Below are 20,563 nucleotides of genomic sequence, written 5' to 3'. Positions count from 1 at the left end.
AGTGCGGTTAAGGTAACCATGTTTAACTTTAATGACCAACATTCACACCATCCACCGTGAACATGTATGGAGAGACTTTATTTCACAGAAAATGTATTTCAGAGATTCATTGTCCTCTTAAATTGATTCCCAACGTACTGAAGAATACATGCTAACTACTTTGCAAAAGTCAGCCAAGGTATATGATGGTAGCTGGCACTAGTGCTGGGCAGTATAAACAATGCATCAACTTATTGTCTTATTTTAAATAAGAAAATGAGGAACACTACTTGCTAGCATCCATGAGTCTGTCATGTTGCATTATATTGGAAAGATGCCATTCCAACCTAGTATGTATTGTGATTTTTTTTTTAAGGACAGACAAGACATTTTGTTAATGCTAACAAAATGCATGGCAAAGTTGAATTAGTGGAGTGTGCCACATGCTATTGTTTTGGTCCCTTGGAGGAAAGTGTTGACGAAGAAGGCGACAGCTTAACAGCCACAATATCTTAAGTAGATGATTAAATAAGGCAAAATGGTGGTCTGGTGGCACTGTTTGCTATTTGAGGTTCAATGCGCAACTGGTGCTATGTACTGTAAGCTCTGCTGAAAATTTGTGCCAGATGAAAGATATTCTGTGAACGTATTTCACCATTGGAAGCACTGCCATCCAGAAGAGCATAGAATGCAAGTGCTTACAGTCACAAATATCAGCAATTAGGGTTTCCACTTCTGATCCGAAGAAATACTGGACAAATTGCATATCATATTGGTTAGATGTTTAGCAATATGTCTTGTAACGAATCAAATCATTAAAATAAAAAAATGAACTGCTGAATAGCTTATTTTTATGTTGCGTAATGTCTTTGTTTTAGTTATGACCGCATTTCGATAGCAGGAGGTGTGATAACCTGGCTTGCCTACCAACCAGCAACCAATCCCAATCTGTTTGGCAACATTGGTAGGCACTTCACAAGGTAGTGGGCTTTTCCAAGGTGAATAAAGCCTTGCAAAGTACGATTTTTCAGATGAAGCTGATATATGACCCTCTCAACCACTGGAAGTTAGTTGTTCATGTCATTTCTTGAATATTGAAGCTGCAGAAGGAAACAGTCATTCAGACTCTGGGGGGAAGAAAAAGGCCAGTCACCCACGTAAGATGAGCATATGAGAGAACTGGATGATAAGGTGACTCTCAGTGGGGCATTGGTTCTACCTTGCTTCTGGAATTGCTCACCAATCCATTGCTGGACAGCACAAGGGTTCATCTCTGTATACAGTGTCTTGTCTGAGAGAATTTGGGCAAGCCCATTCTGTAGTGACCAGACCTCTCATCAGCCAAAAGAATAAAGATCTAGACTAGTCTTTGCTAAGGAGCATGTCGTGTGGACTGATGAGGACTGGTCTAAAGTTGATTTCGGTGACGAAAGTAGGTTTAATTTAGTTGGTTCAGAAGGGAAACATTGTTTGGTGTTAACCTAGAGAAAGACACCCAAAATATGTGAAACGGTAAAGTTCAGAGGAGGATGCATTATGGTCTAGGAGAAACGGCTACATGACCATTTTCATGCGAGGTGATGCCTCTTGCCACACTGCACGATGGATGAAATGGATATCACCAAGGTGACGAAATGGCCAGCCCAGAGTCCTAATCTGTGCCCTATCGAGAATCTCTGGAAGGTAATTGTTATGGCAACGAAACCCACAGTTACCAATATGGGAGAAACTGGAAGACAAATGGATGGTAAAGGAGAGTAATGTGAGAAATTGACTTGTGGGTGCAGATATGCCAAAGAACTGTAAACAAGGGGCTCTACACTTCCTGCTAGGGCTGGGCAGTATCATATTGATGTATCACGCATGCGCAATAATCACCAGGGCTTCAGATGACAGGCAAAACATTTGGCCGAACGCCAGGTTTTCAGTACTATAAGGACATTTATTCACGCCCACAATTTTAAGCAGATTAATAGTATGACTGAAATATTGAGCCATTTTATGACGCCCCAAAAGTTGGTAAATTTGGCATATTCTTATGTTTAATAAGAGTGGCAGACTTTAAACTGCAAAAAGTACCATCATACCACGACGTTTTTTTTTACCTTATCTGCAGGATCTCCTCTTTTAAAAAATATTGTGGCTGCTGAGCTGTTCCTTTCTTCACTGACACTTCAGTGCAAATCGCACTAAAGTATACCAAACATAGTATACCAAACAGTATGACATGGTGTGCTCCGCTAACCAAATTTTAAAAAGATTAAGTTTTGGGTGTCTCAAAATGCCTCTCGATATTTTAGCTATACTACTAATCTGCTTGCCAAATATTGGGCGTAAATAAATGTCCGTATAGTATCATAAAGCTGTTTGACTGGCCAAATGCCTCCCCTTTAATCTGAAGCCCTGGTGATTATCGATATGATATCACCCAGTCCTACTTTCTACTAATGTTTCAAAGCTGTAAACATCAAAAAGTTGACAGTTTTTTATTTCTGGTGTTATTTTGCAATAAAAGTGTAACAGTTCTCAAATTTTGATCACACTAGTTTTCCAAAATTAAAGGTTTTTGTTGAATAACTTTCTTTTGCCCTCGGTTATTTTGGGAAACATGCTAGTACTATAGTCATCATATACCCACATCTGATAGTACTTTAAATTCTGAGCAGTGAAAGTTGCCAATATTCAAAAGAAATTATTAGTGAATTGTTCTTTAATTTTGATTTACTAGTATATTTGAATAATAATATGGAAGTAGTGTGCCTTTTTCTTTTTGCCTTTTTTGATAATTTTTTTTTTGCCAGAAATGCATAGGGTGTCTTGCTTCAAGACACTTTATTAAAAGGGTAAATCTCGAATCTTTTGATTTGATTGAGAGATCTATTGAGGCTCTTTCCTTTTTGTTTGTTTTTAAATTCTCAGAGCTGTCACAACTACTCAAACTCAGTTACTAAAAAGCATAATTTAAATTTTTTCCTTCTCATTTTCTCGGCAATATGGCAGAAGGGAATCAGAATTATTGTACACTGAAGGATCGCTTTATATGTTGGTGGGAGTTAATCATCATTGTTGCGTCTTGGTTTGTGAACTTTCGGATATGTGGCTGTACATTGACACTGCGTGATACCTGAACTGAATGCACCTTTTATTTCTGAGACCGCAGTATACTATGACAATACTTGTGGGCTTCCCAGAGTGTTAGTGTGCCTGCGCCTGAATTCCAAGGATGTATTATGTCTACCTTTGCCTATGTTCAAATATGCAGATTTGTTTACCTGATGCCTATTCAGTGGTGGCCAGTGCATACCTAATATCCCCCTCAAATCTGGGATTTTGGAAGTTGTTTTATGTTCCCTTAGATGAACAAGCTAAAGACTCCAAGTCATGACCTTCATCTCAGTTAAACATTCAGAAACTCTAGAAAATGATGCAGTAGATAATTAACAAAAGATTTTTAACCTAGTGGTTACTGAGCAACCTGAGCTGTGTGGTGTTCCAGAAGGCCATCCTTTCTTATAGGTCATAGCTTTTGTCACTGTGTCATTAAACTTTCAATAGTCAAGGTTTTTAATTATTTCAGCTTACATTGCTTGGGTGGTGATTTGTAATACAATAAGCTAACTTAATAGTGCATGTTTGAAAAGTCTCCTCAGTTCAGTGGAGAATGCTGTGAACTTTCACCGGTCAGCTAGTACAGGGGCAGAAGCTTATGCTCATGTGGTCTGTGGAGCATGTGGGAATAGCAGAACTGGCTAATAAATTACTTCATCAGCGACGCCGCAGTGTGTGACCGGCGGGATGTATTTAGCACCTCACCATTGAGGCGGCTCTGCCCTGGGGTCCAGGACCAGTGACCTGAGCTGTCCATCCTGCTTCACACAGCGTTGGGCTGTTGGCTGTTGGAGCAGGTTTTCTCTGGCTTGGGAGCGGTGACTGTACCTCATTCGCTTGCCTGTTTGTTGCTGTAACTGCAGTACAAGTTAAATTTGGAAAGCTAGTCATGTAAATAAATTACCGGTTCCAGACTTGTGTCATTAATCACTTTAAACATTTTTACAGTGTTTGATCCATGCTATTCGAGGTGTTCTGAAGGAACGAAGGTGGTTTTTCGTTGTTCTTGTGTTTGAGTGGAATTAAGAGAAACGTGCTTCAAAAGCACTTTAGATTTGCTGGTCCAGGTTCACTTCGCCCCCCCCCCCTGAATTGAGCTGCACCATTGTTTAGACCACAACCTCCACAAGTGTTGACACCAGATGATCCACTTGAGTGTGTTCTGTTGTAATTTAGAATGGAGTGTTTCTAATTTTAGCGAAGTGTAGACATTTCTAAACCCCTTTAGAATACACAACTTTAACCTCTAGGCAAGGGCGCAGGTTTGCTTTCAACATTGGTAGAGACCAAATCAGCCCCAAACCCCACCCTCCTAAACATGCACAGTATTCCAACAGTATTGGTAGGGACATGTCCATGCGTAAATCTACGCTCTTTATGCCTGGGTGAAAGATGGGGGGAAACAAAGGTCAAGGATGTAGTCATGCTGTTGCAAAGAGCGCAATGAGAAACATTAGCTTGATACCCATTCATGGGCAAGTTTAATGGTAGGACCTCCAAGCAATTAGGATTTCCACAATTAGAATTCGGGTACATATAGATAAGCAGTAGGCTTACTCCTCTTACCTCTCCTCTTGAGCTTTAAAGGTTTCAGCGAAAATTAAAGTCAATTTGATAGCGTTATGCTTTGCTTTGTCTTAGGATGTGTGTATGTTTGCAGCTGTATATGTATATCTACCTACCATCTGGTGCTTAATTTCTTGTCTGTGTTCATTTGTTTGACTGCAGTTTTTACAGGTGAGTTTTGGGAATGGAATGGAGGGGTTCCCTGGGTTTGTGCTCAGTTTATGGTGACAGCAGCTTTATTTGGTATATCCAGTGGCACTGGATTTTCTCTCTACATCGCCAGTCCTCCTCCAATCAAATCTGTCATCTCCAGAACAGGCTCCCACTCTGCGCATGCATATCAGGCTTTGTGGGTAAAAGATGCTGCAGATATGCCTGCGATACCAGAGACCTGGGAGCAAATAGCACTCTGAGTCATGCCTCTATGTTTAGTTCAATATTCATCCATGTCCAAATTAGGCAATGGTGATGTAATATTATGGGGAAGGACTGGGTGTATTTGACTAATGCATTTACCAATGACTGTCCTCTAGTTTGCTGTTTTTTGTTCTGCTTGTAATTGGGGAGGTGAAATTAAATGAAATAGTATGTGTCAATTTGACTGATGGCTAGTTAATTGTTATAGTTAGCTATGTTGGATGGAAATGAGTTTGGACAGGGGTTGTTGGATTTGGACCAGACTGCTGTGTAAGCAACCTAGTCTTTAAGGGCTGGTACCCCCCTCACCAGCTGAAATACGGCTGGCACCAATCTTTTAGGTGGGTGGGGGTGTTCCATGAAGCAGGATTTCTTAGTTAGCAGGGTTAACATAAACTAGAAGTTATGATTTTCCAATGGGATTTCAGGTAAAGAGCTTTCCTATTTGACAGTCATGATTGTTAGAGCTTCTCTTAAATTAACCCAGCTAACTGAGTAATCGTACTTCATTGAACACCCTCTAGATCCCCTTCTCAATAATTTTCAGTCTTTTCCTGGGATGCCCCAATGTATACTGGTTTTCCCTCTATCAGAGCTTTTATGAACTCCATTTAAATGATGGATCCCTTAATTCCCCAACTCTCTAGTTAAACAAATTTAGCATTCTGTTCCAGTGATGGTTAGTATGGTGGCCCTGAAAGCCCAGAGCACGTCAACTAGAGCTGGGCGGTATGACCAAAAATGTATATCACGGTATTTTTCAGAGTTATACCGGTTTCACTGTATATGGCAGTATTTATTTTGATTATGATGGTAGTCAAGTTATTAACACATGTAAATACTTTAATGGGGTTGTGGCATGTAAACGCAGTCATAATCAGCTAGCACACAATGGATCTCCCTTACTATGGGACTTGGGGAAACTGCATGTTGCTCTTCTGCATGTTCCAATAAAAATCAATGTATGCCTGTATCTGTTTCATTGGTTAAATAAAACAATCACAACAAAAAAGCGATTCACTGCTCTCAAAACATAAGGTGAAGGTTTTTTATCTTCATAATCTAAATCTAAAACCTATTTCACTCGTGGGTAAGTGTTTTCTGAATTTGTAGCCCATCAACACTAAACAGCTACTGTAGATATTGGTGTCATAGGCACGATATCGAGACTTGTGTTTCCATAGGGGGCAGTATTCAACATCTAAAAATTAAATTAAATTCTTAATTCTGTGACTTGATGTTTTTTGATGATTTTTCTTGTCTTTTGCGTTTTCTTTTTCATTAACATTATTGTGTTAATGTTTGTGTTCTGGGCTTTCAAGGTTGCTGTAGATTAGGTCTTAGAAGTAAAAAAAAAACCTTAGACTATATCTTTTTGTCTTGTAAGAAGGTTTTTGGTGTGCTTCCACATGTCTCTGTGCCATGCTTTGAGTCGAACAAAGACTACACTCAAGTTGTTCTGTTGGCATCGAATACTATATTATACTTGTTGCAATAAAAATAACAATCACAATGTATGTGCTATGTGTTTAACGTTCTGCAATGGTTGGGAAGAAGGGACCTTGTGGTATGCTAGTCACTTAGGAGAAAAGCTGAATGTGCTAGTATGGGCTGGGATAGAGGCAACACTCTGTTGCTATGGCTCTGTGGGACACTGTTCTCTGTATGCAAGAAAGCTGTGAAGGACATTTCTAGCTCTGACTACTTCTGGCTCAGAGGGTTGTTTATTGTACAGCTGCACTAGGTGCCCACTCTGTTTCCCATCGTCCACAGTTTGCACCAATACGATTGAATCCCCCCCAATGGCCATTGACACCTTAGCCTCTGATTTGCACAATGGCCCAACATAAGGATTGAGGCCTCCTGGCTTTCTCTCTTTGAGTTGAGCAGCCATGCATACAGAGGGTTAAATATTTTGCAAGCCAGCTTAGGCTTTCTGAACGTTACACTTTTCCAGCAGGTTCCCTGTTTTTCTGTGGGTGCTGGTGTCCATGAGATTGACTGCGGCCTGGCTGGTCAGCACAGGAATGCGGTGACAGAGTTCTACTTCTGAAAATCACCGTAACTCTATTTGTCCGATGCTGAAAGTGGGCTTTTATGTAGCACTGCAGATGGGTTTGAAATCTTTTCATGCCAGCAGTCCCACCTCCTCCCATCAGGGTCAGAACAAACGGAGGGTGTGGGGGTGGCCTGGGCATGTCTGAGGGTTTCCTACTCGCCTCCCTCTCCCCCCCAGGAGACTGTTTATTCAGTGCTAATGCTGAATAAAGTGTCGTCTTACCTATAGTATACTCCCACCCTTTCCATGACTTATATGTTGCTCTTTTTTCCCTTTGCAGTAGTAATATTGGTGTTGAATTTTGCAGGAGGGCATGGATGGAAAAGGCAAGGTGTGTCACGAAACCCAATATAAAAAAAATTATAAAAGTGCTGCTAAGCTTAATACTTCTTTTGAGGCATTGTGCTGATCAGCAGAAGGTTTGACGTGTGTGGACTGAAAGTGATTTTGCTACACACGAAATGCAATAAATTCATCAATAATTGAAAACAAGATACCTTTGTTAATGGAGCTCGTCGGTAGGGTTCTGCATAGCTAAACACTTGTTTGCGTTTTTCCTCAATCTATCGACTTACTGCTTCGGGGTACAGGTGAATAAGGAATAGTCAATTGCCAAGAGAATCTACATTCATCAACAGCATGACCCAGCTGTCAGACAGCTGTCAAGACACACTTGGGATTGTAATTTTAATGTAAGTTCCTAATATATTATGCAGAAACATATACAGTGCAATAGGTGTGTCCAGCCACATTCTAAACATGTTCTAAGCTATTTCTGGGGTATGGCACAGGGCTGGCCTGTATATATACCAAAGATAAAAAGAAAAATAAGTGGGTTCTGTGTTTGTATGTCCTCCCCCCCAAAACTCTTTTCCATTTCTTCTGTTTGCCTCATACATTGTTTGTTTGTTTTCCAAAGCATGAGGCCTAATTATGATGTTTGATGGAAATGCACAACATGTGTCCCCAGAAGCAAGTTAAAGACCTTCTGCTATTTGACAGCACATTTTAGAACTGGGATATAAGATTCTGTCAAGCGTGTCTCACACCCTCCACACTCTAAACAGAATTAGCTATTTAGTCTGTCTACAGTTATCAAGGATGCCTTTCTGTATCAGGAAACCTTTAATGTTACAAAGAAACGTTGTGCTTTTCAGAAGTTCAACCTTGTTGTGTTTGACTGATCAATGTGCACAGGCGTGCATGTGACTCATTGTGGATTTTTGTTGTAGTAGGCGGGTAAATTCGATATTTCAGAAGAGTTGCGTTTGTGTTTTGGTGCTGGCAAGGCTATTTTACCATTGATGTATTGTTGTTAACTGCTGTAAATAACAATCCCTTTCACAGATGCCCAGGTCATGGGGAGGGGGACCATCTTTCCATGAAGTTCTGCCTTTCTGATAAGTCTTCTGTGCTGTACCTTTTTGTGTATAAATTATTTTAAGGTTATGAATTATTTCTTACAGGGTTGATGGTGTGGTTTTGAAGCAATGGGACTCCTGTTTTTTTGAAGAGTGTTACACAAAGAAGCACAAAGACTGCCGAACACAAGCCCTAAAGAGACTTCAGCGAAGACATCAGCCTTGTGGGAACACAGGTCACCTCAGCCACTTGTGCCTGTTTCCTCTTGACTCTTTCTTCTGAGACAGGGAGACGTGAATTATGCGCAATAAACTGCTGGTCCATATGGACGGAGGGGGGTGGCCCGACCCCACCAGGACTACCTTGTTTATGCTCGGGTTCTTAATTTCAGTCACCCACGGCAGCTGGGGAAATGTTCTGGTAGAAGCCCTGGAGGAACAGATTGGCCAGCTAGAGGCCTCCATGCACTCTTCTGTGCTATCTGACCTACGGGAGGCTACGTTGACCATCGGACCACCAACAGGAGCTGGGATCCCAGATTCCTCAGCCACAGTGGGCCAGATGTTCCAGATGAAGTTACCGGTGGAGGTCATTGCCAGCAGCAGTGTGGTGCAGGTGAGCAGGGATAGGGGAGGCACGTAAGGGACTGAGTTGAATCTGGGCACTTTGCTGTCTATCCAGAGAATTTGAAAATCATTTGCCTGGTCAAGTGAAATTGATATAGTTTTGGGTAATCTATCCATTTGCCATAATTGCTCATCCAATACAGAACCTGCAGCTTATCGCTTTAAGCAGGGATTCACTTTAGAAGCACCACTTCACCTAAAGTGCGTGTCTTTAGATCATGGGAGGAAATGCACAGTGCTGCCCTCTATGCAACCCAGCTTTCAACCAGATCACTTTAAACTTATTTTGAACTAATCATTTAAAATGTGTATAGTAAATTCCATATGACAGATTAAGGGTGTCAAACTCACTCACTGGCATGGCCATATTAAAAACCACAAATCGTTTTGATGGCCGACAAAGGCTTATTCATGCAGTTACTAAAAGTATGACCAAAACTTTGCAGTTCCTTTATTGAAATCTTTATTATATGTTAATAACATTTACAAATGTGAACTTTTTAGTAAACATTACTCCTCAAAATTCTCTCTTAAAATAAAACTGAATATTGTGTATGACTTCTCTCAAGAAAGGATTAAATCAAGTGCATCCATTGAGCTGACAAACTTTGATTATTCATCTGTTTTTATCTGACATTTCCACCTGGATCTTTTAAAATGAGAAATATGCTGAGTTTATTCGCAATAAATCAAAACAGCCGGATTACTACCACAATGTTTTGCTGTATTTTCCGCTAACTCAATGCTGCTGAGCTTGTCAGTGGAGGAGGGGTGGCATGAGGAAAGGTGGAGTGTGGGTTTGCGCAGGACGCTTCCCTTCATCCCGGGTAGGGCTCCAATGTCAACGTCGAGTGCCGTTTTGTGTCATTTTCCGTTAGAAAAACACAATGAAACAAATGTATTGACAAGGGCAGAACCTAAATTCACAAATAGATGTTCAATGCAGAAAGTATTATCCTAATTATGGCGGTAAAATGGCTAATGCTGGTTACAGTAAGTCATAATCGGCAGTTTGGGAACATGTGGTTTCCTAATAAATTTACACCGGCTCTGGAGAGAGAGCAATCGATAAGACCAAGATTGTCTGTCGGCTCTGTTATACTGAACTCGGATATGTTGCTGGAAACACATCCAACGTGTTAACTCATTTGAGGTGACATCATCTGAGTGCGTGTGTAACAGAAGCAAGGCAGGAATCACCTTTGTAAGTTAGACTCCCTGTGGCATTTAAGGCACTTTTGCTAGGAAATTCAGACCAGGCTAAAAAGAATTACGGCTATGGACGTTTTTTGCTGGAGGTTTTTATGCAGCCATTTTCGGACGTAAACATGGGATTTAATTCATTATGATGTATTATTTAAAAATCATTTAACATTCTTATAAAATAAGCATCTTTTAGGTTTTGTTATTTAGACTTGTTGACGTCAAACACATTACCTTTTGGTTTACCATTGTTCCTTGTTTTACTAATGTTTTAGTAATAAATCATTTCAAAACAAATTCATTTTTCTCTGCTGTACCAAAATCGCACCAAACGGTGAACCCCGAACCGAGATTTGTCCCAAACCATGAATTTTGTGTTACACCCTTACTCCCAGGCTAATTTCAAAGAACATCAAAGTCATTTTGCATGCCGTAAAGAATTGTGCTGCGGGCCAGATGTGGCCCGTGGGCCTCGAGCTTGATATATGTGCCATAGATTGTATTTTTGTTCATGTGACTCAAAAGGTGTTACTTAAAGGTCAGTACTGTGGCATTGAAAGCATAGCCAAATTGGCCAGTGTCCCGGGTCCTCTATTTCTATCAACCTTTGATAGTTGTACTCATTGAGTTAGTGTCATACAGCTACAGCCTCACCGGAGAGCTGATACGCTTTAACGTATTAAATGGCATTCCCATTGATATTTATTTTATCAGGGTCAGAATGAAAGTCTAATTGTCTTTATGCACTTTGTGGACTTGCTCCATGCTTTTATGTGGCCTGTTGTGTTCTGCTCTATTTGCCATGTGTAATATGCAGCGACTCCTCACTGCTCAGCAGGCTCCCTCTCAGCTCGGCCCAGTTGTGCCGCTACACTTAGTGGGGCTGTGTCTGCACCACAGTTTCATCAGCATTGTGCTGCTGAGCAGACCAAGGTCAGTGCTGCGTCCTGGCCCTTGTTTACTCTGCCAGGCTGCAGTTTGCTGCAGTGACACACATGCAGCTAGGAAGTGCCGTAAGAATGTTGGATTCAGGCGACATCTTCACACTGCCTGGGAATAGCTTTTTTTTTCTCCCATGACTACCTAATTTGTTTTGTTCAAAGCCTGCTGTCTCCTGCCTGTTACACTAGGGTTTGTGCTCACGTGTTTCTAAAGGCCTTAGGTACTGTTTTACTACAAGGTAAGTTATACAGTAATACATAGTAATATGTACAGTTTTTTTTTTTCTTTTTTCCATTCCTCTCCTTAGTGAAAGCACAAGCAAGACAAGGTGCATTCTAATTTAAAAAGTCTATCCGCTTCCTGTTCACCTCTTTTTTTTTTTTATTTTTCGATTTCCTCTGTTTATTTACCAATGACAGACCTCGAACTTTAACAAGGAGACATCATCAAATATTAGAGTAGGAAGTAGTCTGCTACAATTCATATTCCCATCCATCTACTAACCACTTATTCCGGTTGGGGTCGCGTGGGGGAGCAGAAGTGTGGCCCAGGGAACACGGGGCAAAAGACTGCAGACGACCTCTGTCAGGATAACAGTGCATCACAAACAGCCTGTGGTTAAGTTGTAAATAAAGATGCTGCAGACCCTTTTATTTGGAGGTGTTAGGATTTATAAATATGTTGCTAGCTATATAAATATGCACACTAAATTTTTATTGAGAATCATTGTTTTATTTGAAAATTAAATGGAAAGCTTATAACCCAGACACGGTTTTTGAGTTGCTAACAGTTCACAATAGTTATTGCTTCATAAAAATTGAGCCTATGACTAAGTAACACTGTCATCTGCCACAACCATAGCAACTCATTCTTACAATCTCTCCGCACTGAACACACTGCGGTGCCATACAGTGAGACGCCACAGTTTGACACCATGTAATGTCGTTATTTTTTTGGCTGCTATCTCTGATCCCTTCAAAGGTTACCACGGGCAACACAAGACCTTGTTAGTCCAAGCCTAGAATTGCTGCTGTAATGGCAAAGGTTTCAGCACTAGTTATCTGAGCCATATTGTGACTTCCAGTTCTCTTTGAATTGGATTATTTACCTGTATATTAAGATTGATTGAAAATGGAGTTAATGAGCTGAATAAGCATCTTTTCATGAAAGTTTTAATTTTAAAGCAAACCAGATCAGTACAGAACTTTTTTTTCTTTTTTTTTTTTTGCCCAAGGTATGTTTAATACGCAATATTCCATTAATTCTGTCATGCGGATTTAATAAATTGTGAATGGTTTTGTTGACGAGGAATATTAGTCTTGACACTGTTAGAACTCGGGACTCTTTTTTGAAACACAACGTGGAAAAGTGAAGTGCAATTTATGTCTATGACAACAGACATTCCACTTAAAATACGAAAGTAAACCAATAAATGGGATCTTTTCATACTTTTTTGCTATGGTTTTTGTTAAAATCTAGAATTGTACCCAAAGAACTCTGCTTTCATTTCTTGGCTGAAATGTGTCTCAGAAGTGTTACCCACGAATGCTAATATGAGGAATATTTTCATTGCAAAACCTTTAGCTGAGGATTCTATTATTAACACATTTGCATCACCTGGTTACTGAAAATCAGCAATGCATACACAAGTCCTGCAGTCTCTGGCAGCACATTCTGTGCTTATGCCTGTGTATTTAGTGGAAGGAAAAATTACAATTTTATGTTTATTGTAATATAGATCTGTGTTACTTGGTAATGGGGAACAGGCAGTATACTGAGAATTTACCGATGTTAAACTGCGTTTACCAACCTACTTTTGCTAATGTGAGTATGCTTGGGAATTGCGTCCCAAGTTATTCATTTTTGTGAGCTGTTCCCTTAACTGCAACAGCCATGCAGCATATTGAAGCTGTCCCCTTAAAAAGTGCAACATGCTTGCACACGAGGGTGGTGAGCGGTAGGCGAGTGTGCAAGGCCCTTATCCCTCAGCTCCAGGGCTACGCACTACCTGACCCTGTGCTGTGAGCCCCAAGCTTGCTCTCACCTGTATGTGTGTCTCTGTGTTTCATGGAGAGTGACATGGGGGTACACAACAAGAAATATTCTTGCACTTGTGGAAATTGCCAATAAAGTATCATTTAATAAAAAAAATATATATATTGTTATGGTTGTTCAAAACACATATTATAGTTTTCCTAAAATGTTCAATAAATGTTTGTACTATTGTTCTGTTCTGTCTGCATGAATTATGCCGTGCATAGAACTATGAAATGGCCTGAGCGGCCCCCACATTTATAGTTAAGAACAATTCAATAATTGAATCCATTTCCAAACATTCTTATGTGTACTGTAATACTGACTATTCATTTCCAAGGAGCTGTGATGACATTTTATAATATTCTAAATAATTGTCAAGGTAAATGTTTAAGAATATTGCGATATTGATTGGTAATCCTTGCTTGTTGCTCTTTTTCATTAAGGTAAATGAGTATTTTTTTAATGTGGACAATATCAGACATTTGTCTGCAAAATTAAAACCCTTTTACCTCAGTCTTTTCAAGTGAAAGTGAGGATGTGAAATGAAATTGGTATGGCAGAATTTGCCTTTAATGTAAATTTTGGCCAGCTGCCTCAAGTAATTATCATGAGTAACGATCTATTATGTCCGTCTAAGTTGTGCCATCTTTGCAAGATATGGACTTCTCTAATATGCTGCATTGTCTTTATGCAAGCAATGAGATCCAAAGATGCAGGTTCACCTTAGGCTGAACTCTGGCTATAGTAGTATATCACTTTGTTGTGATATGGAAATTACTTTTTTATCAGGACATATATTGTGGACCTTATTTGTGTTACAAGCTCTTATTTAATTATTATTTAAAAAAATATATCAGCTGCACGTTTCGGCCGTGCTTAACAATGCCCTGGCACGTCTAGGTTATGCTGTCCGTTGCTGCATTCACAAGTGCTGGAGAAGCAATGATCCATTTGCAGATGGAACTCCTGCAAAGTGGAAACTGTTGTTTTGTAATTTTATGTACATCATCTCCAGTTCCCTTTTCCTTAAGTACCTTTTTTGACCTCACTGTCCTGTCACTTAATAGAATACATAGTAGGTTTTCATAGTAATATTTTGCATAAACAAAACATTGATGTTTATCACATGTTCTTTGCATTTTTATTATAAAAGGGCATGAGCCATCATGAAACCAGAAAAGTGTAATCTGTTGCATGCAGAACTTTGTGGACTTGTTTCATGAAGATTTAGGATTTGTGAAAAATAGTTGAATGTTATACTAAGCTTCTTGCTGAACACTCTGTGTTGATTTGTTTTTTTTTACTCAGTCACAGAATTTAATTTCCAGCATTAAAAATTTTTTCCTCCCCGTAGATAACAGAAGCTGGCAAGGAAAATTTACCAACTTGGTTGCACTGGGATGAGGACAGCAGTACACTTCAAGGCATCCCACTGGCACAGGACAAAGGAGTCCACTACATCTCTGTGTCTGTGTCCAAGGTGCCTGGCAACAGCAGCCGCGTCATTTCCAGCTCTGATGTTTTCGCCATAGATGTGCGTCCTGAAGAGTATGCCGACACTGACCCCATTCAGCTAGTTCTCCCGTCTACAGTCAGCTATGTCCCACCTTTTGTCTGTGGCAGTGAGGAACCTGTCACAATTATCACAGTTATTTTGGATGCTGATCTCACCAAAATGGACTCCAGGCAGAGGGTAAACCTGGTGGTGAACATGAAGAAGTTTTCTGGAGTAGGGCTTCAGCATATGAAGGTCCTTCCCGTTGTAAACAATCGGCTCTTTGACATGTCTGCTTTTATGGCTGGGCCAGGCAATGCCAAGAAGGTGGTAGAAAATGGAGCATTGGTATCCTGGAAACTGGGTTGTGCCCTTGACCAGACCAATGTGCCTGACATTAGCAGTGTCCAGGTGCCTGCGAAGGAGGGCACAATGTCAGCACAACTGGGATACCCAGTTGTGGGGTGGCACATTGCCAACAAGAAACCTCATCTGCCCAAACGTGTCAGGCGGCAACTCTACAACACTCCAACACCTGTTCCCTCCTTGCTTCCCCCAACAACATACCCAGAACCTCCTGTACGCATCGTGCCCACACCAACATCACCTTCAATTGCACCCACCACTGACCAGTCAGCTCCTCCTGTTCGAGGACCTGTTCCTTTACCTGTGAGGCCAACCATAAAGTTTAAAGACCCAATTGCTCACACTCCCACTTTGGGTCCTCATCAACCAACTAGGATTGTGGACACTACTAGCACTATTCCTGTTCAGCCCACTGTAACAAGACCAGTGTATGTTGAGGCTACGGCTTCTGTAACCCCACCAACAACCACCACTAAAAGACCCAAACCCTCAACTACTAGGAAACCCAAGAAGTCAAAGACAACCACCCCATTGCCCCGGGATCCTAAAACCACTACTGCTATACCCTCTAAGCGAATAACACCACTATCCGTTGTGCCTGAACCAGGGAATGAGAAGCCAATGTTACACAACCCCATTGATGAAGTAAATGCTTGGGTAGGCTCCTACTTTGAAGTGAAAATCCCCTCTGACACCTTTTTTGACAAAGAGGATGGCACCACTGACAAGCTTCGACTAACACTACGAATGAACCATAATGAAGTAGTTGGGGAAAGCTCATGGATACAGTTCAATACTACCAGCCAGCTGTTGTATGGCCTACCTGATAGGCAGCATGTAGGAAAACATGAATATTTTATGCAGGCAATGGACAAGGGAGGTCTGAGTGCCATAGATGCCTTTGAAGTCCATGTCAACCAGTGGACATCACTTGAAAAGTCTCCTGTCCTCTTTCTTGCTCGTTTCCATGGCGATCCACTGGCTATTGCCAATGATGTTCACAAGAAGATCCTATTAGTAAAGAAGCTGGCCTATTCCCTGGGAGATCGTAACAGTAGCACAATCATGCTGAAGAACATCACTAAGGGATCCATAATGGTAGAGTGGACTAACAACAGCCTCCAACAGAATCCTTGCCCCCGGGATCAGATTGAAGCTATGAGTCGGAGAATTTCGGACAATCAAGGATGGCCCTCTGCGATTTTCAGCAATGCCATGGAACCGGACTTCAGACCTATCAACATCACTGTTCGAGGCACAGGCAACTGTCGTCGATACAGCTTCGTGCCCCCGGGAGAGGTCCCAACTCCTCCCCCTTCTGCTGTCACACCCTCTGTGGGTCTTGGGCATCAGAGCACCGATGACGTGTACCTTCACACGGTTATCCCTGCCGTAGTGGTGGCTGCAATACTGCTCATTGCTGGCATCATTGCCATGATTTGCTATCGCAAAAAGCGCAAAGGGAACCTCACCATCGAGGACCAGGCCACATTTATCAAGAAGGGTGTGCCCATCATTTTTGCTGATGAGTTAGATGACTCCAAGCCCCCTCCTTCCTCCAGCATGCCCCTCATCTTGCAGGAAGAGAAGCCTCCGCTTCCCCCCCCAGACTACCCCAACATGGTCACCCAGGAGACAACTCCCCTCAATCAGGACCATCTGGGAGAGTACACTGCCCTGCATGATGAGGATCCTAGTGCACCGCCATATCAGCCTCCCCCTCCCTTTACCGTCCCTATGGAAGGGAAAGGCTCTCGGCCAAGGAACATGACCCCATACAGATCTCCCCCTCCATATGTGCCACCCTAACATTTTTTGCAAACCTCCAAAAGGAGTGTGACAGGGGGCTTAAGCAGTTCCATGCCAGTGCTGTCTGTCTGAAAACAGCTGGGTGAGGGATGTGTACAACATGGGTTGGGAATGAATAACATAGAGAAAGACATTGGGTTTAGACGTGTGGGGAGGGCTTTTACTCAAAAGGTAGGGAAGGACAAAGTTAGTGGGTAGAGACCAGTTAAGAGTGGCCATCATAAATGCCAATCAAGCATTTTTTGTTTTTTGTTTTTTTTTTTAATCAGACTACTGGTCACCGGAGCACACTTAATTTTCTCTACTCTTATTTAAAATAAAATATCTGTAAAATGCAGGCTTGAAGTTTGGTTAAGAAAAATGGTAAGGCAAAAATGATCATTTATACCTAATCTTTTTTCATGGAGGTATTTTTCTGCAGTTGACATGCTGTCTTGTTAATCCTGGTGTTTTGGTCCAAAACTGTCTAATCAAAATGGGCGCAACTCTGATTACCTCGAAAAGAAACTAGCATCGAAATTTTTTGTCGGCCGTTGTTATATTGCACTCCAACATGCATATGTTTCAGTATGAAGTTCTTTATTCATAATCATCAGTTTGAAATAACTTGTAGGAAACCATCATTGTAATTATGCAGATATTTTATTTGTCACAATGAGGTTTTGTCAGTTCTCATGTATTTCAGAAGACGAGTAATCATTACTTGCTATACAGGATATTAAGAAGGCCGTTGTGTGATTTTGTTATTGCAGGAATGCTTATAAACATGAGTAGGCAATATTCTGATGAAAAGATATGATCTGATTAACTACATCTTGTCATTCTATTGGTGCTCCATTTTTTGACTGTGTTGAAAAAATGGCACAGATGTTGCATTTCAAATATCCAAACCGCGTTGGTGTCGAAAGACACGCTATTGAGGGTCAAGGTGTTATACATATTGTGCAATAAAAATATGGCTTCCTGCATTTTATTTCAGTGAAAGTAGTATATTACATATTTATAAATTATATGTATATTTAAATATGTATAATTAAATCTAATAATATGAATATATTATATCATTTATAATTATGTTCTCCCATTAAAAACCTGTCCTATACTGTACAGGTTACATAATACCACAGATGTCTTGATTTATTTTTCACAAGGCCTGATTTGGAAAAACTAGGTATTCAAGAAAATTTGAAATTGAGGACTTTTAAATGGAGCATTTATACCATCCTAAAATTTCTTTAATACTGAATTAATATACAGTAATGCAGTTTTGTAGATATTAGTCTAATAGAGATTGGATTTGTTTGGCATTTTAAAATGTACATAAACATTTTGCCATGGTTATGCATATATAATCATTTTCTTTTTCCTGATTTTGATCTCTCTTCACCAGTTGAGGGTTTTTTGGGGACGGTGAAGGAAGCTCAGTGATTTATTTCTCCAAAAGTAAACTTTGCAATAATGTCTGGTGTGGTACAGTCGCTGCGGGGAAGCCAAGGTGAAATTATCTATCCAATGAGCCATTTGCACAACCAGAATTCTTACGACATCTCTATGACTTTTTGTATGGGCCTACTGTGACGTGACCAGCTCCCTGTATGTGTTATGTTAATAAGTTGACACTAACCATGCCAGGTAACACTTTGTACAACATAATATACAGTAAGCTTAACTTAATGTACGTTTTTACATAAAAAGTATTGATTTTCTCCATTTTTTTGGTGTCTGTTTTTTTCCATAAGAAGAGCAGTGGAAAAGTCTTTGGTTTGCTGTTTGAGTTCTCAGATTTCTCCTGTCCTGGGTATGTGAGCTGCCTGTGAATCCTTGGGACATACAGTCTGACCTTTTACTTGTATGGCTTAGAGCAAAAACTACAGAATGTGAGTATAGGCAAATCGAATCATTAGTGCTAAAACGTGTGTGTCGCGTGTCTAACGTGACTGCCGAGCAACGAACTACATTCAGCACCAGTACGTAATGTATAGAAAATCATCGTTCTATTTTAGTATCTTGTCAGATGTGGCTCTTCAGCCACTGTGATCCCTGGTATAAATCAGGCGGTCACCTTTATGTCTTGGGTTTGAGTCTCACAACATGTGGCCTTTTTGTTCTTGTGCAACGGTGGTCCTCTTCAGTCCGTCATGACGTTCACCAAGCCGTCAGTTTGTGTAGCCAGCTGTTCACACCAAACATCTTAAACAAGATAATATGGAACCGGGGGCACTTCTGAGTGGAAAGTAAACCAAAGAGGCAAATTTTAGATGGTCATTTTACATTTTTTTTTATTGCTTTTACTTCATTCAGTGGAAGTATTCCACTGTTAGAACTGCTAATTCTGTTTATGGTTATTTTAGGAATGTTTTTGCAAATTCAGATTAATTTCCATTAGGATTCATTTAATAATTATTCCAGTGGAATCCTACACAAAGTGCATAGGTTTTGGCTTGTTAAATTCACATTGCTCTAGATGCTTGTCATTGAAGGCAGTTATGTCTGGTTATCAAGAGCTCAGCACACAAGTATTGTGCAATAGTTGTTGGAGATGACAAACCTCTACATCCAAAATAATTGTTTATGCCTGTAATTTTTTATTTTACAGTTTGTTCATTTGCCTTTTAAGCTATAAGGTTTTCTGTCTCAAGCCTTACACCCATATCTCCAGTTATTTTAGTTGGCGATTGAACAGCTTGGAGAAAAGGTTTTTTTTCCCCTTAGAACTGGAATATTAAGGATATCACAATATGTGTGATGAAAGAAATAAAGTATTTTTATATGTAAATATTTTGTATGGCAAACAGAAAAGGATCTTGTTTGAACTTTTTTGCCTTGTGTCTTTAATGCTATGGACCCTGTCTCCCAGAAATGTACCATTAGTGAGAATATGAGAACAGTGATAGCGGAGTGGTGCTCTTGTCAGACTGTGCTTCCAGTAGGATCAGGCCCAGCTTGGCTGTGTGTGCGTGTGTGTGTGTGTGTGCGTGTGCGAGTGCGCGTGCGTGTATTAGAGCAGTGTTTTTGCCTAACCCTCTAAATATAGGGGCTTGTGTGAATCAACTTTATCCTTACATGGAAAGCAGAGGAAGCTTGCTAATGCTGAAAAAGAAGGCAAAAGAAGAGGAAAGAAGCAAAAATATGCAGGCAAGCCTGATGGTTGTCTGTTACCGTGGCAACTTAGTTTTTAAATTATGTCATGCGAGTGCGTAGGTAAAGTACATTGTAGGGGGAGCGCAAATCAGCATTTTATCATTTCTGAGAGCATTATTTATGCCACTAAACACTGTATCTTGAAATCTTGTATTAAAACCTGTTTTCATCAAGTGTCGCCCTTTGCCGCCTCTTTATTTCTTGTTGACATTTTTGGTATTTTGGGGTCTTGGCGTTTGACGTTAAGAGTAATTATAAGAGCAACTGCAGAGCATGTTTTATTCAGAGACAGTCCTTTCACTTCTATGACGAGTGCTAGTCTGCAAAAGCTGAGTCATCTTTCAGTACACTATTTTAGACTTAACTTCCACACCTTGTGTTCCAAGTCCTTATGTCCATGTCTGGTTTTACATTTTGCTGGATGCTTTCTCTGTCGTCACCTAAACATGACCA

At 40.5% G+C, this 20,563-nt stretch overlaps 1 protein-coding gene across 5 annotated transcripts in view; it reads left to right on the top strand.

Annotated features, from left to right (window-relative positions):
- LOC125744484 (dystroglycan 1-like) overlaps window positions 1–20,283 on the top strand; it is a 28,331-nt gene extending 8,048 nt beyond the window's left edge. For all 5 annotated transcript variants that reach the window (XM_049016340.1, XM_049016342.1, XM_049016337.1 and 2 more), the window contains 2 exons: window positions 8,596–9,106; window positions 14,654–20,283. In XM_049016340.1, coding sequence (XP_048872297.1) covers window positions 8,792–9,106; window positions 14,654–16,969 — 2,631 coding nt within the window. In that variant the 5' untranslated portion in view covers window positions 8,596–8,791 and the 3' untranslated portion in view covers window positions 16,970–20,283. The remainder of the gene's footprint in view (window positions 1–8,595; window positions 9,107–14,653) is intronic.
- Window positions 20,284–20,563: the final 280 nt, after the last annotated feature.

Source organism: Brienomyrus brachyistius, chromosome 6, assembly GCF_023856365.1.
Source record: "Brienomyrus brachyistius isolate T26 chromosome 6, BBRACH_0.4, whole genome shotgun sequence".
NCBI classification, from domain to species: Eukaryota; Metazoa; Chordata; class Actinopteri; order Osteoglossiformes; family Mormyridae; genus Brienomyrus; species Brienomyrus brachyistius.
This window is presented reverse-complemented; position numbering and strand designations above follow the sequence as displayed.